The 25,092-nt window shown below is 40.2% G+C and overlaps 1 protein-coding gene across 3 annotated transcripts; it reads left to right on the top strand.

Moving 5' to 3' along the window:
• The first annotated feature begins 11,467 nt into the window (after positions 1-11,467).
• Positions 11,468-24,583, top strand: LOC145426136 (hatching enzyme 1.2-like). Of its 3 annotated transcripts, none has more exons than XM_080299689.1 (10): positions 11,468-11,673; positions 11,920-11,950; positions 12,160-12,225; positions 12,379-12,528; positions 13,717-13,834; positions 13,967-14,145; positions 15,800-15,881; positions 18,092-18,216; positions 24,010-24,058; positions 24,370-24,583. In XM_080299689.1, exons 1-9 carry the CDS (start codon positions 11,611-11,613, stop codon positions 24,051-24,053), a joined length of 858 nt encoding a protein of 285 aa, XP_080155815.1. In that variant the 5' UTR covers positions 11,468-11,610; the 3' UTR covers positions 24,054-24,058; positions 24,370-24,583. The 3 variants fall into 3 exon arrangements, with proteins under 3 accessions (XP_080155815.1, XP_080155868.1, XP_080155897.1); XM_080299742.1 differs by having other exon boundaries at positions 11,548-11,673; positions 24,331-24,583; XM_080299771.1 differs by lacking the exons at positions 18,092-18,216; positions 24,010-24,058; positions 24,370-24,583 and adding an exon at positions 16,405-16,544 and having other exon boundaries at positions 11,548-11,673.
• Positions 24,584-25,092: the final 509 nt, after the last annotated feature.

Below are 25,092 nucleotides of genomic sequence, written 5' to 3'. Positions count from 1 at the left end.
AAAAGCGTGAATTATAAGCAGTTAAAGAGTGTAATGCTGATCCTGTCTCAAATATCCCTGTGAAAAATTCACTTACTTTTCTAGGCATTAATATTGAACATCATGAATCACAGCAATGTTTCAATAACTTCAATCCCATATTAGAAAAAACTAACAAAGATTAAACTCGTGACTTCTATGAGATTTGAAATTAAAAGGAAGGTTTTTACTATCAAAGGCTGAAGGAATCCTAAGACTAGCATCCATCGCATAATCCCTCATATATGTGAAACTACAGATAAAGCTCTGCTAGATTTTGTATGGAATACCTGGACTCATTTTCTGAAACAATCAATCTTGATGAATGATGACTGATGATGAAATTTCTGGACCACATTTTCTTGATGTTACCACAATAAATTATACTTTCAAAATTAACTGGATAGATAATTAATTAAAGATCCCGCCTTCTTTATGGATTTTTATTCCACATTATGTATTTTTATAGGTAGACGGCCTTGATTTTCTTTTCCTCTGCAATTACAAAATTAACAAAATTCCTCTACAATGATCATCTTTTCATAAACAGATGCTACTTGCATCTGGCTAATTTGTAAACATAAACATGTTTTGCTCTTCTTAACCCTTTCACGCATGAATTATGACAACCTCAATCTAGATTTTTTTCAATATTCATATTTATGCATGAAAAAAGATTTTTGAACTTCATTTTTTTTAAACATGTACTTTTCAAAGAGTTTTTTGCATGTCCACTTAGGTGTACAGCGTGTTTTTAATGTGTGGCAGGGTATGGAGTGACACATCAGTGCCCAATGTAGTGGTTTATGTACAAGTGTACCATCAGCACTGACACAAATACACGGAAACAGCCTTTGAATAGCTGTAACTGTAGAGACCACTATGCATGAAAGGGTGTACCTGGCCTGTACCGCTACGCTGGCTGTCTTCCAAACGTCATCCCCCCTTCCTTGTTTCACTGGTATGGTAATGGTATGATCCAAGTCTACTTGCATGAGATTCACCGCATTGTGTGCCGATTGAAATAATGTCTCACCTCTGCCTGGATGGATTCTCAGCAGTGTTGAAGATTCAACTCCCACATACAGACGCACCATTAATAACTGACATATAAAATTATCTTGCGGGCCAGACATAACTGCGTCAAGGTTTGACACCCCTGATGTAGATAGTAATCCAGGAGGTAGTGGGTGGATGGCTGTGTTGATTTGGCACTATATAAATAAAACTGACTTGAATTGGTCTGAGCTGTGTCAACATGAAGGATCAGTCTGAGAATACATCGTCAACAAAAGTACGTTTTCAAAATCGCTTTATTCAGTTACTCTACTTGAGGATACTTCTGTGACATCAGTGGAAGGATGAAACATTATTTCTGTGTGTGAGTGATTGACTGATCTGTTACTGCTCCTCTCTTTTCCCACTTTCCTTTATTTTGGTCACTTCAGGTAAACTCATTAAGGCTGTTGCTGCTGTTATTTAAAAACCTGCTTCTTTATAGAGCACCTAGCAGTGTTGTGCCAATGTGGTTATCCTTTTACACACTTTCCCAGAAATGTGCAATTGTGGTTTGTCCACTAGAGGGCACCTGAGAGGCACCATAGTGAGTTGTGGTCTTTTTCTCTTGCCAGCATCACAGGCCAAACCCTGTTTTATGTGGACTACAAAGTTCCAGTTGCTTGGCCTTAGATATAAACACACAGCATAAAACTGCAAGTTACAAACATTCTCATCATGGAGACAAGTCCTTAACTGTTAGAGAGCAGCTGTGGCTCAGAATACAGAGCCATCTACTAACTGAATGGTTGATGGGCCAATCCTCAGCTCCTCAACAGACTGTAAAGCTGCTACACAAGTGCCAGTCCAAACAGACTGGCACTTGTGTAGCCCCTTTCTGCACAGCACTCAGAGCACTTCCTACTACAAGTCTGAGAGAGGAGTCTGGGCCAATTCATAAACCTTCTGATAACTACCACTACCACCTCAGCCACAACCTGATCCAGATTCTCCATTTAAAAAAAGGTTTTAAATAAAAAATAAAAATAAAAATAAATAAATAAAATAGTAAATAAAATAAAAAATGCTAAAAGCAGTCAGCTAACGTACTTAGAAAATGCCTTGGTAAAACAGATTTGTTTAAGTCTCTGTGGACTTGGTGAAGGAGATGTATATGCATAGAGTTTAAACTGCATTTCCATAGTGTTTACACTTCAGTTGGAGTCAAAGAATGCAATCCTGCTGTTATCAGTTAATAGGGCCAAACTGAATGGGGGGTTTGGAGTTAGATAGCCTTTGTATTATTTTAGTTACCGTCTTTTTTTTAACCCTTGTTTTTTTGCTAGCCACTATGAGTTTGTGTATCCTTAACTAGGGATATTTATTCATGTACTGCATCACAGTATCACATGGGCCATCTGCCATAACCGGTTGGGGTGAGCAGAGGAAGACAGAACAAAGAAGAGAGAAGAGAACCAGAGAGTGATAAAAACTAATAACTGAATGAAGCAAGGTCTTTGATTTTGTGTAAACCGGACACAATGCAATTCTGCCCACAATTTGGAGAAGTAGATAAACACAAAACTGGCTTTTGCAACTTTAGCCCTCAGATGTTCAACTACACTGAGGTTGGGAAAATGTGCAATCTATAAAATGATCAGATGAAAACAATAAATAGTTTTTCAGTGATTAAACTTTATTAGTCGCAGCATTAAGTACAGTTGGAGTCAAAGCCAGAAATGCAATCCTGCTGTTATCAGTTAGCTATCAGGGCCAAACTAAGAGCCATTAAGGGATTTTAAGTTAGAAAGTGTTTCTTTCTATTGTTTTAGTCGCCATGACATTTTTTTTGTTTGTGGGTATACGTCAACTGTGAGAGACAGAATGTAAAAAAGAAATCAAGGATATCACGTTGCATGATTTTTAAACAATCCCAAGCTTTTTGGATAAGCTGAACTTTCATTGAAGAAGCCTGACGGGAGTCAGCACTCCCAGTGCTCAAGCTTTCTGCTTCTAAATTTAGTTAAAACTGAGGTTATTGTACTCGGCCCTGAAAATCTTACAAATCTGGTATCTAACCAGATTCTTACTCTGGATGTCATTACTTTGGCCTCCAGTAACGCTGTGAGGAACCTTTGAGTCATTTTTGACCAGGACATGTCCTTTAATGCACAAATTAAACAATTATGTAGGACTGCTTTCTTCCAGTTGCTCAGTATCTTTTTTCCTTTCTTTTGCCTGTCCCGTTTGCCATCAGAATTATTGTCTAAAGGCAAACAAAGATGCCCAACGGATTTACTTTACCAAATGGACCATCCCAGCCTTGCCATAATGGTTTATTTGATTCACCTTATATTGTTTATTTTATTTTCACTTGCTAAATACGGGACAGACTTGACTGGGGAAAAGAAAGAGGGAAAGAAAAACAGCGGAGAAGAGGGACGGGGATAAGGGGCAAAAAACAAACACCAACAAAATAAGCAGACAAAAAATCCATCTATCGATCACCTGGATCACCTGTTGAGAAAGAAAAAAGAAAACAAGCAGACGAAAAAAAAAGAGCAACATAATAAACAACATCACAATGATATATGTGAATATGACAGTAAATACTAAATATTAAACATTATTGTGCAGCACATAAGATCAACAGAACACAGTGTGCTTTGAGGTAGGAGCCAAAAAGGGTGTAGTTTGTGTGTGTGATCACCCGTGTGTACACCTGTGAGCATGGACGCGCTTGTTTTTTGTTTTTTAAAAGGTTCCTTCATGTAATGATCTGCTAGAGGGTGTGGGGGGGCCACAGCCCCGTCCTCCAGGGCGTGAAGCAGGTATGGAGGAGATCAAAACTCCAGACATCCAGAGGCCCCCAGAACACAAGAGACCAAGGAAGACCAACAGAGGGGCAGCCGCGCCACTGTCCCGGAAAGAGCTGAGTATCTCTAAAACTAGAAATGTCCTGTCTCAGAGTGACGCTGCAAAACTAGTTCATGCATTTATTACTTCCAGGCTGGACGACTGTAATTCGTTATTATCAGGATGTCCTAAAAACTCCCTGAAAAGCCTTCAGCTGATCCAAAATGCTGCAGCAAGAGTCCTGACAGGGACTAGAAAGAGAGAGCATATTTCTCCTGTGCTGGCTTCTCTTCATTGGCTGTATGTTCATTTTTGTTCATTCACCTCTCTGCATTTAATTATTAGTTATTATTAATTTTTGTCTCTCTTTTACAACATCTTTGTCCTTTCTTCATCCGCTCACCCCTAACCGCTCATGGCAGATGACCCCCCTCCCTGAGCCTGGTTCTGCCGGAGGTTTCTTCCTGTTCTTTGTCCACTGTCGCCAAAGCGCTTGCTCATAGGGGCCATATGATTGCTGGGATTCTCATTGTTTTATTGTATTACCGTAGGGTCTTTAGCTTACAACAGCAGTCCCCACCCCCCAGGCCATGTATTGGTCCGTGAGTCGTTTGGTACCGGGCCGCGAGAGTTGAGACTCGGGTGTGAAATTCATGGTTTTCAGGGTTTTTATCAGTTTTTAGTGTTTGTTTTTTTTAATCGTGTTTATCGTTAACTCTGTTTCAGTTCAGTTCTTGTGTAACGTGGTATACCTCAGCCTTTTTTCCCTGTTTGTATTCCTTAAGTATGGCTTCTTGATAGCCACCCTTCCACTGAGACCATTTCTGATGAGGCTTCAGTGAATAGTCGATGGATCAGCTGAAGGGCAATGACATGACTTTGAGATACTGTTCATCTGCTGTAGATAGTTTACAGCAGATGAACAGTATCTGCTGTAAACTATAGCACATATATCCTCCACTTGTTCAGTTTCCTTTGATTTTTTAAGAACACACTGCACACTGAGATGTACCAGGTTTTCAGCTAAAAGCTCTTTGTTGGAGCAAAAATACAACTTTATGCTGTCAAACTGTTATTTTTGGCATTTTTAATAGATTCAACGGAAGGAATCCCTTGGACTGAAATTAAGTGCAGCAGAAAATGTTGCAGAAAACAGGATAATCTGGGATATCATTGGCTAATGACAGGTGATTAACAAGATTTTAGCAAATGAGTGTGCAGTTACAGCCAGACTCAAAACACCAAAGCTGCAAATGTTAATCTAAAGGTTTAGAAATGGGATTTCACAAACCCAATTATGCGTCTTAGTTTTTAATTTATATTAAATATGTTTGGTTTTTTTTGGTTTTTTTCCAACAATATCTTTATTGCGTTTCAGAATTACATACAGAAATTGGAGTACTTCCACAGCAAAGGAGACATCCAGGGCAGCTAAATTATTGTATAACAGTCAATCGCCCTCCCTTGCAAATCAGACACTTATAAGGTGTTAGAGAGCAACAGTTAAGTGGAAGTACGAACTATATGACCTGTAAATAATAACTTAGTCAAACAAAGGAAAAAGAAAACACAACCCCCCCCCCCCCCAAAAAAAAAAAAAAAAAATAATAATAATAATAATAATAATAATAATAAGCTTCTCTATTTCCAAGGGTTGCTCAACATCAACTCAGGTACACTATTGTGCATGGTTCAAAGTTACAAACTCAAATGTACAATTCACACAGCATTAAAGATCAAGTATAAAAGAGATTAATTTAGGAAACTGCAGAGGACCACCAACATTTACACCCCATCTGCCCCATCCACCATACTGCCAAGATCCACATTTCCCATGTATTGCATAAAGGGACCCCAGATGTTTTGAAAAAGTGGTAGTTTCCCCTTGATAATGTAAGTAATTTTTTCCATAGGCAAAGTTGTGGACAATTCCTTAATCCAGTTAATGTATTTTGGTTTACTGGTCTCCCTCCATGAGAGTGCTATGACTCTTTTTGCCAGCAGTAGACATAAGTCCAGGGCGGTAATTACCTTTCTAGACATAAGATGTCCATCAGGAAATAACCCTAAAATAAAAAGTTTAGGGTCAAGAGCTAGTTGTGTACCCAATATAATATCCAGAGCTTGTTTAATCTCTTTCCAAAACCGTTGTACTTTATTGCATTGCCAGACACAGTGGAAAAACGTCCCTTTCTCCTCTCCACACCTGAAACACAAGTCTGGGATATCACCATTATACTTATTAAGCTTTTCTGGAGTCACAGACGTCCTCATTAGCCAATTATATTGCAATACTTTGAGACGAGTATTGGTAGTTTGTGTTTGTGCTTCAGCACATGCCTCCTCCCAGTCTTCGGAGGATAAGTCCTCCTGTAAATCTTCCCTCCAGGCATTAAGTTTTCCTAAAGAAGATTCAGGGGAACCCCCTACTAACATATTATATAATTTGGAGATTATTCCCTTTCCAAAGCAATCTCTTTTCATTTCTGTTTCCAAAGTGGAAAACGGAGGGATTGACAAACACTGATTTTGAGATGATCTAATAAAGTTTCTCACTTGTAGATATTTAAATCGGTGTTTGCATGGGATATCATACTTGGAAATCAACTCCTCAAATGACATCAAAATCTCACCCTCTGATCCCACGAGATCCCCTATTGTCTTTAAGCCTTTGTCAGCCCACTTCCTAAAACCAGGGTCTGCTCTGCCTGGAGGGAAAAATTGATTACCCCATATTGGGCTAAAGCGTGCGAAAGAGGTGGGTTCACCCAGGTACTTTTTAACCTGATACCAGATCATAATCATATTTCTGACTATAGGATTTTTTGTCTTTTTTTTCAACATTTTGACTTTTGCTGAGTATAGGTACTGGGGAAGGGGAAGAGGTACTGAACTGTTTTCCATGTTTGTCCAAGGCGGGGGGGATTTATCTGTAAAATAATACATCATAGTCCTCAATTGGGCTGCCCAATAATACCAAAGTGGATTGGGACATTTGAGGCCTCCTCTTTCATACGGTAAGTACAAGAGTGATAAACGAAGCCTTGGTCGTCTATCATTCCACAAAAAACGTACAAAAATTGTCTTCAGGTGTGAAAATAAGTTAGCAGGGGGTGACAATGGGATGTTCTGGAACAGGTACAAAAGTTTGGGCATTATGTTTAACTTAAGAACATTAATTCTCGCTATAAGTGACAAGGGCAAGGGCTTCCATCTATCTAGGGATGAGGTGATTGAGTCTACCATAGGGGTGTAGTTAGCTCCAACAATATCTCTCAAACATGGCACTATCTTAATCCCCAGATAGGTAAAACAGTCTACCATTTTGAATTGGAAAGCATTTCCAGCACCCTCTCTCTCTTCTGAGTTAAGTATCATTAGTGAAGATTTTTCTTTGTTCACTTTATATCCTGAAATCCGTCCAAATACGTGTAGTAGATCCAACAAGGCTGGGATAGACTCCTTCAGCTTTTCCAAGAAGAGAATAACATCATCTGCAAATAAAGCAATTCTGTGTTCCTGTTGGTTTACTGATAGACCAGTTATGCTCTTATGGGACCGCACCACAATGGCAAACGGTTCGATTGCTAAAATAAACAATAAAGGGGACAAAGGGCACCCTTGTCTACGGCCCCGTTTGATTTCAAATGGTTTAGATATAATTCCATTTGTCAGTATTTCAGCATATGGCTCATTATATAAAAGTCTAATCCACCGACAGAAATGATCCCCACAGCCAAATCTTTTTAATATTTCAAATAAATAGGGCCACTCAACTCTATCAAAGGCCTTTTCGGCATCTAATGATAGTAGAGCAGTGTCCGGTTTTCCCTCCTGACTATGAAGAATATCCAACACTCTCCTCACATTATGAAATCCCTGCCTGCCCGCAATAAACCCATTCTGATCACAGGTAATTAGATCAGGTAAAAATCTCTCCAGTCTTCGAGCCAAAATTTTGCAAAGTATCTTTAGATCCACATTAAGGAGACTTATCGGTCTTAGGTTACCACATTTATTGCACGGTTTACCAGGTTTGGGCAGTAAAGTTATCAGGGCTCCTCTTAATGAGACCGGAAGGATTCCCTTTTCAAATGAATCCGAAAACATGTCAAAAAGAGGGGACAGCAGTTTAGTTTTAAATTCCCTATAAATTTCTGTCGGCAGCCCATCTGGGCCTGGGGTATATTAAATATGTTATAAAAAATATAAAAACATCAGTTATTTTTAAACTGTATTTTTTAATTGGCTGTAAAAAATGAATGTATTTCATTTTTCAGTACTGCGTGAAATGCTTATGTATAAAAGTGGCTAACTTGGGATTTTTATAACATTCAAAAAAGTATAGCAATGATGCAGACGTTAAGGAAAAATAAAATTAGCGTTTACGTGTTGCTTAAAACAGATTTAGTGGGACACTGAGTCAAATATTGATTTTAACTGGTTGCTTCAACAAAGTTTTCCAAACGGAGAGTAAAATACTACATGTGGTGACTTTTACTAACGCAACATTTTTCTAGTTTTTGTGTGCTCATGAACTGTGAAATATTCATGTTAACAAATCCTGATTCACCCCTTTTAGCACTTAAATTCACCCCTCCACAGACAGCAGTAATGGAAACAGCCAGGAGTGTTGCTTTACCAGCATACAATGATACAAATCTAAGACAGTGCTGAACATCCTCAGCACAAAATGACTCTTAGTTAATTCTGTGGTTTGTGGGGTGTACCAGCAACTGAAGAAATGGGTTGAAAGAGGAAGAACTAGTTCGAACAACAATGTTGGACAATTGCAGAAGAAATGTTACTTTTCTTTGGATGTATTAATAATGCACTTTATCTTTGGTAAACTTTGATATCTAAGTAAAGGAATATAATCGAAACAACATTGATATTCATCATGTTTTCTGTTTAATAATTCATTTAATAAGACTGACACTGACACAAAGTACATAATAGTTGATATAGTTTTCGCTTTGATGTATTTTTCACTGATGCTCAGTAAATTAACACAAATCTTGACAGATTTTCTAAAACCAAATATTTGGACTCAATGAAAGGTTAATAAATTAAAGCTACATAACCAAATGAAATTTAACTGGTGAGCGTGCCATGTTAATGCCATGTTCATTGAACTAATCGAGACACCTGCAGCAAACTTAAAATTTTAGATGGAAATATGGTGGCAGGATAAAATTTAATTAATTCAAAGGATCTTTTTTTTTTTTAGTGTACTGATTCGTAGTGCATGCAATGGCTGTTTTCTCATATTCACTGCTTCTGCTTTTGCAAAACTATGTGTAAACAGGACACAATGCAATTGTGCCCACAATTTGGAGAAGTATATAAACACAAAATTGGCTTTTGCAAGTTTTGCCCTCAGAAGAATTTCATCAGTGGGCAGTTTTTGTACTTATACCTCAGTACATCACCACTTTGTAGTTTAAATTAAACAATCAAGATGTGACTGAAGCAAAGACTTTAATTTAAGGGGTTTAACAAAACATTTGCGTTGACTGTTTAGGAATGGCAGTCTCTGAAATGAGCAGAGACTCAAAAGCAACAGGAAAAATCTGATTTTTTTTCATTACTCCAATGAAAATGTCAGTGCCTTTATTGCAGACACCTCCAATTTAGAATAGAACAGAATAGAATAATCCTTTAATTGTCCCACAAGGGGAAATTTGGTTGTAACAGCGGCCAAAAAGACACATATACAAACAAACAGGACACAGGACAGAAACATACACAATTTTTCTTGCATATTTACATTAAGGACAGTGGTTACTATATACAGAGAGTACTGTACAGTTATTAAATAAAATAAAAATAACTACAGATAAGAGGCAAACCAGGTTGTACTGCGAATCGGTTAATTAACTTATTGCAGTTACAGCGCAGATGTGAACATCTGTGTTTGTTGGGAGCAGTTCTGATTGTACAGTCTGACAGCTGCAGGGAGGAAGGAGCTGCAGAAACGCTCCTTCATGCATCGAGGATGCAGCAGTCTGTCACTGAAGCAGCTCTGCAGCAACATCTACATGCATGGGCTGGGAGACTCTGTCCATCAGAGATGCTATTTTGGCCACAGTCCTTCTGTCTCCCACCACCTGCACTGGGTCCAGGGTGCATCCCAGAACACAGCTGGCCTTCCTCATGAGTTTATCCAACCTCTTCCTCTCAGCTGCAGATAAACTGCTGCTCCAACAAACCACACTGTAAAAAATGACAGATGCCACCACAGAGTCATAGAAGGTCTTTAAAAGCGCTCCCTGGACTCCAAATGACCTCAGCCGCCTCAGCAGGTAGCGTCTGCTCTGACCCTTCCTGTAAAGAGCATCAGTGTTGTGACTCCAGTCCAGTTTATTACTCAGGTGAACACCCAGGTACCTATAAGAGTCCACTATCTCAATGTCCACTCCCTGGATGTTCACATACTGTGGACGTCCTGTGAGGTAGTCCAGTATCCACTGGGACATGTGGTGGTCCACTCCCAATAGCTCCAGCCTGTCTCTCAGAAGTCGTGGCTGGATGGTGTTGAAAGCACTGGAGAAATCAAAGAACATGATCCTCACAGAGCTTCCAGGCTTCTCCAGGTGAGTCAGAGCTCGGTGCAGGAGGTAGATGATGGCGTCCTCCACCCCGATGCCAGGCTGGTAAGCAAACTGCAGCGGATCCAATGAAGACCTCACCAGGGAGCGCAGATGGTTTAGAACCAACCTCTCGAGGGTCTTCATCAGATGCGATGTCAGGGCTACCGGCCTGTAGCTGCTGAGGTCCTTGGGACGGGAGGTCTTTGGTAGCGGTACCACAGGAGGTCTTCCACAGCTGTGGTACTTTCCCCAGTGACAGGCTCAGGTTGAACAGATATCCTAGGATGCCACACAGTTCATCTGCACAGCATCTCAGGAGCCTGGAGCTGACGCCATCTGGACCTGCAGCCTTCTGCACCTTGATCTTGCGAAGCTCATTCCTCACTTGAAGTGCTGAGATAGAAAGAGTGGATTTTGGGGGAGGGGTGTGTATGTTGGAGTCCACAGAAGCCTGGGGTGGGTGTGATGGCTGGGAGCTGAGAGGTGTGAAGTCCTGAGATGAAGGACAGGCGGTCCCTGAAGATGAAGGAGATTGCAGCAGGGGGGACGATGCTGTGGTGGGCGTTTGATCAAACCTATTAAAATATTTATTTAGGTCATTCACCCACCCCAAGTCTCCTGCAGCCTGGGAGGTTGGTTTTTGTCCTGAGATTGTCTTCAGGCTGTTCCAATTTCATCTTCAGAAAATGAACAGCATGCTCTGGTTAGTCACTAGGAGAGTTTTGAAGCAGTTGGCTAAATGTTAGCAGAGTATAAGGCTGTAAACTTAAGAATTCACCCTATAACTTCTATCAGCAACCACATCTTCAGTGAACACTGACCCCGTGCCACTAACAGCCGCACATACATGCCTGTGCCATAACACTCCTCCACCATGTTTGACAGATTTAAATACATTGATGGTAACTATAATATTTGGACTGTGACATAATATAAAGACAGCAACAGCCTTTTTGTCTAATTTCATAATATGTTGAAACAGACGTGTTTAAGTAACAACTGTCATTTTCAGTTGAGTAATGAGTACTGGTTGAACAGCATGCCATATTAGGACAGAATTCAGCTGGCCTTTCTAACTATATAAGCCGAACACTTGTGTTTTCAGCAGGTATTTTCTCAGTCGGCTGCTCTTCTTCAGTAACCAGCCATGATCCTCCAGGCGGCTGTGCTCAGCGTGTTCTTGTGCTTCGCCCACACTTTTGTTATAGAGGTAAGCGTTGTAGTTAAGTATGCAGACGTAGATTTCCTCTCTGATTTGACCAAGATGTTTTATTTTGTTAAAATGGAATACAAGCTTTCTTCAAAACAAAACATAAGAACACAAAGAGAATACTTCTGTTTTTCATTTTATTAATTTATTGTATAAATTGGAATTTGCAATTTTAATCTTCAAGCATTTTTGAACTTGCAAACAAATCAAATACTAGTCCTTATAAACCCTTTTATCTTATTACAGGCACCTTTTAAAAAAAGTGTTGAAAACTCCGGTAAGACTTTGCTATTTTTTACATTTAGCACTTGTATGTCATCACACTATGAGATATGCTCTTATTCATGTTGATTTGTATTCATTTATTTATTTATTATAATTGGTCCATATTGGATTTGCCTGACTCCTTGACATGTCTTTGTGATGTTGTAACATGTGACCTTGTCCTTATAGAACAGTCAAACATATGTGCTTCATATTGAACAGGAAACAACACTGAGGGTGATGATTTCAGTATCTCGACACTGCTGGAGAAGGCTAATGCTAATCTTGGTATGTTCAACTTCACTTCAGTTCCTATTCATCAGTAGTAAATATACAGCTTTAGTAACAACATCCAGGGGCTAACCTTAAAAACTGAGTTGATGTGTTAATGAAACCATCGAAAGTACACGGAAAATATGTTTTTCTTTCCATACTTTACAGGAAAGAACTTGGATGAACCTCTGGTCATATTTGGAGACATAGCAGTGCCAACAGGTCTACAGAACGCTGATCCGTGTACGGCTCGAGGCTGTTTGTGGCCTAAAAACAATGGCAGAGTTGTTGTACCTTATCGAATCTCCGACCAGTACTGTAAGTCTAGATACATGGAAACATTCCTTTTTATTGAGCTTTCTGCTAATTTTTCAGGTTTAACTGAAAACTATTAGAATGATTTTCTCCGTCTGTAGGGTTTGTTTTGGGGTTTGTTTGTTTTTCCATTAGTGGGCAAAGCTGCTTCCCAAACCTTTTCCCTCTGAGATTCCACATTTTAGTGTCCTCTAAATACAAAGAGAAATCAACGGGTTCTCATCTCAGGGCTTCAAATACAGCTGTTTGGTCAAAAGACTAAACACTAAACAAGTATTTTAATGACATACAGAAAGGTTTTTGTGTACAGAGAATACAAAGAGTTTAAAAATACTACCAAGGAAACTGAAAAGGACAGTTTATTAAAAAAGGAATTAGTCAGTTACACATAAATTTCCTCCGATATATAAAAAAAAACAACCTAAATATACATCAATCTGTATCAGATAGATGTAATATAAAATTATATATAAAGCTTTGCCAAAGCTTAGCATGGAGACTGATACAAGATATTCAGTCGCAATTTTGAAGACCTTAATGTTGCAGATAAAATTGCTGTTTTCTCGGTTTTAATGCCTTTTTCCTTCCATTGTGCTTTTGGCTCAATCCAACCCAAGAGGCGCTCTTTAATTCAAAAGTGCAGGAACTAGTTAGAGGAAACTACAAATAAAATTTACACCTTCTTCCAGTGTCACAATCAAAAAAAATTTATTTATTTTTTTTGGCAAGTTTGACAAGTTTTCTCCAGGGAATTACCTGACAAAGCATCCAGAGTGCCACAGACATTACACTGGGGGTGTCTTGTTATTGAACCTATGATATATCCCAATATAATAACACTCAAAGTTAGTTATAGTTAAGCTATGTAGATAAAATGGGACAGATGTATTTTACCCTGAAAATTTCTGTTAGCTATGCCACATCAAAGATACTGGGGGGGAGCAGTTCAATGTTATGACCAATCTTTACAAGCTTCAAGCCAACATAATGAAGAATATTTTATGCTTTCTATAAATTCATTAAAGTTGTACAAAAACATCAGCTGATTTTGAGGCAGTAACATAGATTTGATTGATTTATAGGCCAGTGTAAGTAGTAAGCAGTTACTCAGGAGTAGCAGCATTGTGCTCAGTCTTAGTTGAATATAATGCCACAACAAACTAGAACCACAATACATGTTTTTCTGTGAAGCCCGCAGGGAACGTAACGTCATCGAGCAAGGTCTGAGGTCATTTGAAGCAGCCACGTGCGTCAGCTTTAGGCCCCAGAGCAGAGAAAGAGACTTTCTGGACATTCAGTCTCGTGATGGGTAAGTCCAACACAAAGTAGGCATTTATACTTGAATTCTACAGGCACACTTTTCATCTAACGCAGGATGTTCTGAGTGAGGAAGCTGTTTTACTGGTTTGTCATAAAATTTTTATTTACCGCTCTTTTTCAGGTGTTACTCTTTTGTTGGGCGTCGTGGGGGTGGCCAGATAGTGTCACTGAGTCGCCAGGGCTGTGTTTTCCACCAGATAGTCCAACACGAGGTGCTCCATGCCCTGGGCTTCGACCATGAACAGACGCGTTCAGACAGAGACCAACATGTACGCATCTTGCTAGAGAACGTCATCCCAGGTGGGTCACATGACAAACAACAGCCAGAAACAACAGTCAGAAAAAATCTTTAAGTGGTCAGGATGACAAAAAAAACTTCTACATAAATGACAGTTCATTTACCAACAGTAGAGCAATAATCATGTTTTTTTAGAATATTTCAAACAACCCAAAGTACAAACAATGTAGGGCAAAATGTGAAACATTCACAATAATCAAATCTGTCTGTGGAATTCTTTTATTTATTTATTAAATTTATTTATAAGTTTGAGACTAATCTATTTGAATTGGAAGAATGTTTTGTTCCTCTGTGCTTTTCAAAAAAAGATGTATGTATATGTGTGTGCAGCACGGTGGCACGATGGTTAGCACTGCTGCCGCAGAGCAAGAAGCTCCTGAGTTCAATTCCACCATCAGGCCGGGGTCTTTCTGTGTGGAGTTTGCATGTTCTCCCCGTGTTTGCGTGGGTTCTCTCCGGGTACTCCGGCTTCCTCCCACCGTCCAAAGACATGCAGCTTGTGGGGATAGGTTAATTGGTTAATCCAAATTGCCCATAGGTGTGAATGTGAGTGCGAATGGTTGTCTGTCCCTGTGTGTTGGCCCTGCGACAGACTGGCGACCTGTCCAGGGTGTACCCCGCCTCTCGCCCTATGACAGCTGGGATAGGCTCCAGCGCCCCCCGCGACCCTGAAAAGGATAAGTGGACGCGAATGGATGGATGGATATGTGTTGTATATTAGTCTTTTGACCTGCATTCCTTCACTCACCCCAACCTGTCACGGCGGATGGCGCCCCTCCCTGAGCCACTGTCGCCAGAGTGCTTGCTCAAAGGGGGTCATATGATTGTTGGGTTTTTCTCTGTATGTATTATTGGAGGGTCTACCTTTCAATATAAAGTGCCTTGTTATGCTTTGGTGCTGTATAAATAAAATTGAATTGAATATTAACAAAAAGTATTAAAGTTAACCAAGTAATTTTATTGTCCAAACCTGAGTAGTTTTTGTATATTAACCCTGTCATGCATGAATTATGACAAACTCAATCAGGATTTATTTTCTTAAGTATTTGTATTCATCTTTAGGCATGAAAAGATGAATACAAATAAATCCTGATTGAGTTTGTCATAATTCATGCATGACAGGGTTAAATAATAAAATTACAATGAAACATTTCATACATCTATTGTAACATTAAACGACCAGTGGGTGTGACACATCAGTGTGTAATGGTTTATTTTGCAAGTATACCATCAGCAGTGACACAAATACAAGAACACAGCCTTTAAATAGCTGTAAACTGTAGCAACCACCATGCGTGAAAGGGTTAACATAGGCAAACATTATTCAAAATGGAAGTCAGCAGCAAAAGAAGTCACACCTCTTAAGTGTAAAAGTAGCATCAAAATAAATGCACAAGTCACTATGTGGAAGCGCAAGGTGAAATGACTTACAACTGTCCCAGCCCTCCCATGTCCATATGGAGAGCTCTCGCTTTAAAGCTGGAAAGCTCTTGTGTCCATGGACACAAATCAATAGATTTCTTTGTTTTTGTGCAAAGGAAAAAAGTTACCCAGGTGCTCTCACACAGCTGTAGGGTGAACTGAACTTTTGTGACATTTTAATGCTCAGCCTGGAGTAAGAGACAAACATTGACTGAGTTGTTTGAACCCCCACAGGGATGGAGCATAACTTTAGGAAAATCAACACAAGGAACCTTGATACTCCCTATGACTACAACTCTGTTATGCACTATGGAAGGTAAGATATCAGTTCACTCCCTGAACATGCTTCAAATGTATATTTATTTAAAAATTATGTCATAATAACACAGTTTTATTTGACACAGTTTTATCTGTTTTCAGTCCTTTCATTTTCAAGATTTTAATTTTCTACATCCTGTGTACATGTGTGTTGTAATCAACTTCTCTTACCACACTGGCCATTGAGAAAACCAGTAATTCAAACCAGTATAAAGCTGTGGTAACCAATCAGAATCAGAATCAGAATCAGAATGGGTTTATTGCCAGATGTTGAGGTTTACAACATTAGGAAATTGCTGCGGTGCTTCAGTGCAGACAATAAGAATTAAAGTGCTATGTAGAAAGAAAGATATGTGCATGAGATATACATGAGAATAAGAATTAAAAGTGCTACGTAGAAAGATATATACATGAGTGCAGGTGGTGATCAGTGCCAAACATGAAATGATGCAGTGACACAGCGTAGGGTCATGTGTTAGTGGCGGGGACAATCATGTGGTTATTGTTCATGTGTCCCACAGCAGAGGGGAAGAAACTGTTCTTATGGCGAGAGGTTCTGGTGCGAATGGACCGGAGCCTCCTGCCTGAGGGGAGCAGGTCAAACAGACTGTGTCCAGGGTGAGAAGGGTCAGCTGAGATCCGAGCTGCACGCCGCAGTGTCCTGGAGATGTACAGGTCCTGCAGAGATGGGAGTCTGCAGCCAATCACCTTCTCAGCAGAGCGCACAACACGCTGCAGTCTCTGTTTGTCCCTGATAGTGGCTCCAGCGTACCACACGGTGATGGAGGAGGTGAGGATGGACTCGATGATTGCAGTGTAGAATTGCATCATCGTCCGTGTTGGCAGGTTGAATTTCTTCAGCTGCCTCAGGAAGTACATCCTCTGCTGGGCTTTCTTGATGACGGAGGTGATGGTGGGCTCCCACTTCAGGTCCTGGGTGATGGTGGTACCCAGGAAGCGGAATGAGTCCACAGAGGTGATGGGGGTGTCAGTCAGGATGATGGGGGGGAGTGGGGCTGTGTGCTTCCTGAAGTCCACAATAATCTCCACTGTCTTCTGGGCATTCAGCACCAGGTTGTTGTGGCTGCACCAGGACACCAGACGTTCAACCTCCCTCCTGTAGGCAGACTCGTCCCCGTCCGAGATGAGCCCAATAACGGTGGTGTCATCTGCAAACTTGATTAGCTTGACAGACTGGTGGGTGGAGGTGCAGCAGTTGGTGTACAGGGAGAAGAGCAGAGGAGAAAGAACACAGCCTTGAGGGGAGCCGGTGCTGATGGTCCGGGAGTCCGAGACATTCTTTCCCAGCCTCACATGCTGCTTCCTGTCCGTCAGGAAGTCAGTGATCCACCGGCAGATGGGATCAGGCACATTCATCTGGGAAAGCTTGCCTCGGAGATGGTCTGGAAGGATGGTGTTGAAGGCAGAGCTGAAGTCCACAAACAGGATCCTGGCGTAGGTTCCTGGGGAGTCCAGATGCTGCAGGATGAAGTGTAGGGCCATGTTGATGGCGTCGTCTACAGACCTGTTGGCTCTATATGCAAACTGCAGGGGGTCCAGGAGGGGGGCCGTGAGGGTCCTGAGATGGGAGAGAACTAGGCGCTCAAATGACTTCATGACCACAGATGTCAGAGCCACGGGTCTGTAGTCATTTAGTCCAGTGATCCTAGGTTTCTTGGGGACAGGGATTATGGTAGAGGACTTGAAGCAGGCAGGCACATGACATGCCTGCAGTGAGGATGAAACAGTTAACACATTGAGTGCTATAACAATAATAATAATAACAATAATAATGATGATAATTTTATTATCAGTAATAATATTGCAGCTGCCTACAACGCACACATTTATAGACAAAAGCCACATTAGCTCGTCACAGAGTGCTAGCTTGCTGCCTAACGAGCAAATGCTACATGATGGACAATAATGGCGTGCAGGACTTTGCCTTTGGGCAGATGATAAACCTTGAAACATTTATATCCCATTCTGTTAAATGTCTGAAATGGCAATAAGGACTCTGTTTGGCAGAGTCAATTAGGTAATAATTAGGTAGATAATCCTCTTGACTGAGCTTTCCCTGCTGCATTGCTCAAGCTGAAGCCCATATTATAATTTCATGTTTTTAGCCTTCTCTTTGTAGTTGTTATAATGACACTTGTTTGAGACTACAATCACAATTTGCCTTACTACTGTGTGTTTGCACCCCAGGTTTGCCTTCTCAAGAGACAGGGAGCCAACCATCGTTCCCATACCCGATGAGAATGTAGCCATTGGCAGAGCTACAGAGATGAGTGCCAATGACATCCTTCGAGTGAATCGCCTTTATACCTGCAGTATGTACCTCGTTTCTTTTCGTTTCTTTTTCTTTCCTTTTTTATAAAGAAAAAAGGAAGCTGGATTAACAGTTGGAAGGTCAGTGGTTCAGTTCTTGGCTACTCCACTCTAAATTCAATTAGTTTAATTCAATTTTATTTTTATAGCGTCAAATCACAACAACAGTTGCCTCAAAGCACTTTATATTGTAAGGTAAAGACCTCCCTCCTGTCTTATAAACAAGTAAACAGAGGTCATGGCAGCCATCTGCTTCGACCGGATGGAGGTTGCAGGAAGTGAGTTTTAGTTTCTGCAGCACTTGGACAGTATTGGACAGTATTTACATATAAATAGTTATTGCACAGTGGTGGTTTATAGAGGGAATCCTTGGAATGTGGGTGGGACTGTGTTTATCAGTGCATGTGTGAGTTCTCTAAAAACTTTAGATAATATCTTTAAAATGATAGCGGCACAAACGAAAATTTTTGTAGCACAAACCAGCAGAAATGTAGCACAATTGATTGACACCAATTTTGTTTGATTTTGTTTGGAGTGGTTAGCACCAGAGTGTGAACAGACAGGAAGTCAGAACATCCAAGTCTGAGGCTCTCGATTTACTGGTGGATTTATGTCCCTGCTCTCACCTGTGGTCACGAGCTTTGGGTAGTGACCGAAAGAATGAGATTGTGGATACAAGCGTCAGAAATGAGCTTCCTCCAAAGGGTGGCTGCCCTCTACCCTAGAGATAGGGTGAGGATTTCAGCCATCCGGGAGGGGTTCAGAGTAGAGCCGCTGCTCCTCCACATCGGACGAAGCCAGTTGAGGTTGTTCGGGCATCTGACAAGGATGCCTCCTGGGTGAGGTGTTCTGGGCATGTCCCACTGGGACAAGCCCTGGAGTAGACCCACTGGTGAGATAATATTACACTTGTAGTCAAGACCGCCTAATCCGAGACCAAGAAATAACCAAGTTAAGATGAGACAAAGACCGAGACAAAAAAAGTCTTTAAACTGCAGCCAGATGCTGTTTCGTTTACGGGTGTCAGGCATATTTATGTGTTTTTGCTTTCACACAGCCCTCCTCACCGCTGTCCACTATCTTACTCACTGAGAGGACAGACGCACGCTCCACGTGACTGTCGCGTCTCTCACCCTCTCTGTTTTTCACATAATGATATTATCCTATATCCTCGCATGTGATTGGCCGCAGTATGGAGGGATTGGAGCATAGCTGAGCCCCTGTGTGAGAGCCGAGCAGCTCTCACACAGGAATTTAAGGAAATTAGGTGAGGGTAGAAATGACTGAAAGATTATCAGGCTCTATTTTGAGTTTTGTTCAAAAAAGAATGACTTCATATAGGAAAAAAAAATCACATATGCAGGACACCTTAAACTATTTTTTTAATTAAGCAGCAAGGCAGAACAAAGTCGGGGCTGCATCAAACTGTCTGTATTTCTTAATTGTAAATGGCACCAAATTGTATTCAAACTGAGCCACACTTATGGAGCTCCACAATTCTGTTCCTGGTGTTTTGGTTGACATCTCCTGATGTTCCCATGTCACAGAAACAGGCTCTGTGTTTTGCCTTATATGCATCCACAGCTGTGCCACCAGTTTACTCACATGGACTCTACGAACCAATCAGAAGCTTCTTCAGCTCAGAATGGAATCGTCTGCAGTTTTCTTATTAATTAACAATAAACTTAGTGTATATGTACTCCTACATTTGATGAAAGTGATAAAAATAGAAGCTCTGTCTCTCTTTATTCTGACATTTAACTAATTCGAAAGATATTTCAATATTTATTTATCTAAAACAGAAGTTTACTCTAAACTGATGTTTAACAGTAAAAAAAAGTTTTTATGTTTTTTCCATAAAGTGTAAACATCTGGTTTCAACTGTGAATATCCTGCTGTGTATTGAAATCCCTCTTGTTTTGCATAGATATACTGAACAACATCCAAAGCATAATATATAAAATAACATCTACCAGAGTTTTTTCTTTGAAAGAAGCTCCTCATGTCCATTGTTGTGTTCATCAGTACACAACTGAAACCGATTGAGAGGGTTTGTTTAGCCGTGGAGGGAAACAACTGAAAATATGAAATGAAAGCTAAGACTCTAAAAAATCAGCGTTGCTGTTCGGCTTTTTATTTGTCTATTTGTTGATTCACTCGAAGAGCAAGTAACGCAACCAAGTGATCAGTTTGATATCAATCTTTTGTGATACACCGTCATATTTACATTATTAGTTCAGTATGAATGATTTGCTTTGGTACCTGGTCAAACTTAAGCTCTCCTCTGTCTGCAGCAAACTCGCAGGCAGCAGCTTCTCGCTCACATGTGTGCTGTGCTCAGTCGCCTAGTGCCTGAGCTCGGATCATATCAAAATTAGGGGGAATTTACGACGGTGCGCTCTGTGCTTCGTGTAGAGATGGCACGATACCACTTTTTTATGTCCGATACCGATACCGATATCATAAATTTGGATATCTGCCGATACCGATATGAATCCGATATAGTGTTTTTTAATCAACAAAACTGTTTTTTAAAATATCTTGCTGCATTTTGCAAGTCTGCAAGTTCATACTCAAGTTTAAAACAACAACTACACTAAAGCTATTCTGTTATACCTGTATACAAAAAAAATATTTCATAGTTCAGCAATACTGATCAATCTAATAAACTTAGACCTACACCATCCTCCCTATTCTGGTATTTTAAAGAGTACTTAGCGTAAATATTAAGCAACCTAACTAATAGGGTTCCAACTCCCAGCAACAACAAAAATAAATAAATAAAAAATAGGGAACCACCCCTCACGCTCCACCTCATGATGCTTAATCGACGTAATCAACCTTAATTTGATGCAGTGTGAAAAAAAATCCACAGAAATCAATTATTTTTCAAGAAATATTAAATAGATTCAACATCTTTCTTCAACAAAATTGCAGACTGCACAGATGGTACCTTCCCAAAGTAAAAAGTACTATAGCTTACTAGGGTATATATATTAGACTTAATAGTCACTATATACAGTAATTGACTTCTATTCATTTTACATCAAATTAAAACTTTGGGTGTCAGATAATTATTTATTAAAAGCTAGACATTTTAAATGAGAATAAGAAAGAAAAGTATGTCTTTGTGCCCCCTTTTCCCTGTTCATGCCCTATCGGCCCCCCTGGCTAAACTTTGCTAGATCCGCCCCTGCACAGTTACCAGCGTCAGCTACGTAGAAAAAGATCCTGGTGTAGAAAGTAATATTAAATAAATTCTAACAACAGCTGATCAAGCTTAAACGTGCTGCTGTTGTTCAGCCGCTGGTTTCCTCTTTCTGGTGCAAAGTGGGCCAAAAGCAAACAAGAGAGACGATCAGCTGATCACAGATCAGTTTCATGATTGAAGTAGCAGCCGGAGAGCGAGAGGCAGTCGCTTGTTAAGCTTAACGTGGGAATGCTTTACAAACATTCAGAGATGGACTTACACACTTGCTTTACTTCTCTCGGGGATAACTTTGTCGGAGATGAAATGCCGGGTTGCTAGCGAAGCTCCAAATGCTATCCAGACCACCGACAGGTCCGGCATGCCACAGCTGCTCTATCACGTGATGCATACTGCTCCGAGTGCTAACGTTCTGAGGTGAGTTACGGCGTGTTGCAAGTTTTGTGAGGTGCTTTCGTGATATTTAATGGATCGGATTACATTTTTTATTTTTCTCCGATATCCGATCCAGTAATTTAGGTCAGTATCGGACCGATACCGATACGTAATATCGGATCGGTCCATCTCTAGCTTCGTGTGTTGTTTTTGTTTTATACAGTTGTCAGTCAGGCATCTAACTAACAAATTACACTCCAAAAGACCCCATGCTTCTGAAAAAATGACCCGGGCTTAAGCCCAGTAAGCCACCCCCCCGCTCCGCTGATGGTTGACTCCAAATCTCCCGAACACTATGTCGATTTGAGAATGCAAGACCGAAACAGCGAGACCAAGACCGAGACCAAAGTCAGTCGAGACCAAGACCACGTAAAAGTGGTCTCGAGACCAAGACCAGTCTCGAGACATCCAACTCTAGATAATATCTCTTGGGTGGTATGGGAACTCCTTGGTGTTCCCCTGGACAAGCTGGAGGAGGCAGCTAGGGCAGGGGTGGGCATTCTCAGTCCACGAGGGCCGGTGTCCCTGCAGGTTTTAGATCTCACCTTGGGTCAACACACCTGAATCACATGATTAGTTCGTTACCAGGCCTCTGAAGAACTTCAGGACAGGTTGAGGAGCTAATTTAGCCGTTTAAATCAGCTGTGTTGGTTCGAGGACACATCTAAAACCTGCAGGGACACCGGCCCTCGAAGCCTGGAGTTGCCCACCCCTGAGCTAGGGAGAGGGAGGTCTGGGCTTTTCTGCTTAGGTTGCTACCCGGCCCCAGAGAATCTGAAGAAAATGGATGGATGTATAGATGTTCCAGGTGTGTCGCCATGTGGGGAAAAATGCTTCAACACATGGTTGGGTTGGTAGTGTACCGGGGGCTTCTATTTAGGACTACGCTTCCTCCTCACCATCACTCAGCAATCATGTTTTCCCAACTGCTCGGGAAAATCCGATGGAAGAGAACTGACGGGGCCTCCGGAGCTACAAACAAGCTACATTTATAACAAGTATAGTTATTAGTAAAGTAGGCCAAGGGGTAACTAAACATCTGAGCAGGAAAGAGTAGGAGAGACAGGTGAAGAGCTAATGCTAAGCTAGCGAATCCCTAAAGACACAGTGACTGAACACTGTAAATATAATTAGTGGGTGATTCAACAGAGTGTGCTTTGGATAAAGCGCAGGAAGATTACACTATGAAATAAGACGTTATCTATAAGTTTTTAATTAAATTGGCTACACAGATAAGCAATGCAAAAATACCACTGTAAGATAGAACAGGAAGTGATACTCCAGACTGAGACAACACCAAGAAGTATTTTGAAATGACCTTGAGCAAGATACTGAACTCTGAGTCGCTATTGATAAATTTGTGCAAATGTGTGTCTGGTACTTAAGTATAAGAAAGAGCATTTACATGAATGTTTGTGCGACTGGCTAATAAGAATTTTGAGTGCTCAATTAGAGCACAAAAACACTGTATAAGTGCCAGTCTACTTGCCGTTTTTCTGCACCACCTTTAGTTTCCAAACCTACTACTGCACCCATTTGTGCTTAAAGGTTGAGAGGTTTTCAAAATTCAAACAAAATGTAACTGTACTATGAAGCTGTCTCCTCCTCAAATAATAATTATATAAATCGTTAGCTTCATAGCATAATTGCCTAAGTCATTTGACTAAGTCAATGACTTAGGCACTTATGCTATGAAGCTAACGAAATAGAAAAAGTTGGGACAAGCACAAAAACCTGGAATCCTGTTAACAAACAAGCAGAAAAACCAACGTCACTGGGGTAAAACGTGTTTGAAGATCAAATATGTACACAAAACTGACATTGGGTGATGCAAAATGGAGGGAAGAGGAAGCAATTTCTGTTTGGTATTATTGTCTATAGATAATAATATGCTTCAGAATATCATAACCATGAGAGCATGCTTATTTAATTATCTGCTTTGTGTGCTGAAGACCTTAAATTCTTTCAACCTATCTGCTCAGCCCCCGGCTTACTTTTCTACCTCCACTAGTTTCACAGAACAATCATGGAGACTAGTAAACACCAACATAGATATAGTACATCAAACTGTTCATCAAACTCAGATGTTCATGTGGTGTCTTAAAGAAATGCAGCAGCGTTTAAAGATTTCTCTCTGTTTGTTGTTTGACAGGCTCAAATGTGCCCATACCTGTGCAAAGGAACAAGTTGTTCTAGAAAAAGTAAGTAAATAAGCTCGGATGTTTTCGAATTTTGTTTACTTCATTATAATAGAAAATCATGTTCCTATACATTTATTTTACCAATTAAAGCTTTGTCAGGATAACTTTAGTGGAAACATTTGGTTTAAAACAAAAAACAATGAAATGTCATATATTTTAATTGATCAGGGTCAGAAGCATGTAGCTGGGATGAGTGAAAGGCATATAAACCAGAACACCAGACGAACACATCTCCTCAATTTACAGCCTGTGTTTGTGATTTTTTTGTGCAGATACTACATATGTGTAACATCTTCTTTCTGTTTCCACAGACAACCAAGAGATGGGAGAGATTGATGCAGCTTGAATTTTATGCTTTTCAAATTTGCCTGAAATAGCTTTGTTTAAAATGAGAAATGAAAATGTATCATTGTCTATACTTTTCACCTGTCCGTTGACTTAATCCCAATCACGCTTGTGTAATTGCTAGTCAGCTGTATGAAATACTAAAAAATGAACAAAAATAAACGTTCATTTTCATTTCTAGTAAGTTTGTTTCTTTATTCCACAAATCCTACAAGTCTACAGGTCAAAAATACACATTTAACAAGTAAAGATATGAACTCAGTCTTGTACTAGTATTTTCCTGACAAAAAGATATAAAACCAAAGGTTAATCTACTTAAGTAACAGTCAAACAGAGTGGAAATGGCTTTCAGTGAGAAAAACAATATTATTTTCCCAGTATTACTCTCCTCAAAGTAAGAGTAAGGCCAGTCAAAAGAGTAAGTGAAATGCACACCGCCTTCGCTCCATGTTGCTTTACTGTTGACTGAACTGCTAACTTGGGGTTTGCTCTCTCTGTTAGTACAAGAATTAATAATTGATCAACAAATTGATTTACTCTGACTTACAGAAACCTGGTTGCAGCAGGATGATTATATTAGTTTAAATAAATCAACCACCAATCATCAATCAAATGTGTTATGTACTGCTGTACTTTATTCACAATGAGTAAATAAGAATTTCATTAAAATGACTTTATTTTGGACTGTC

Source organism: Astatotilapia calliptera, chromosome 1 (assembly GCF_964374335.1).
Source record: "Astatotilapia calliptera chromosome 1, fAstCal68.1, whole genome shotgun sequence".
Lineage (NCBI taxonomy): Eukaryota > Metazoa > Chordata > Actinopteri > Cichliformes > Cichlidae > Astatotilapia > Astatotilapia calliptera.
This window is presented reverse-complemented; position numbering and strand designations above follow the sequence as displayed.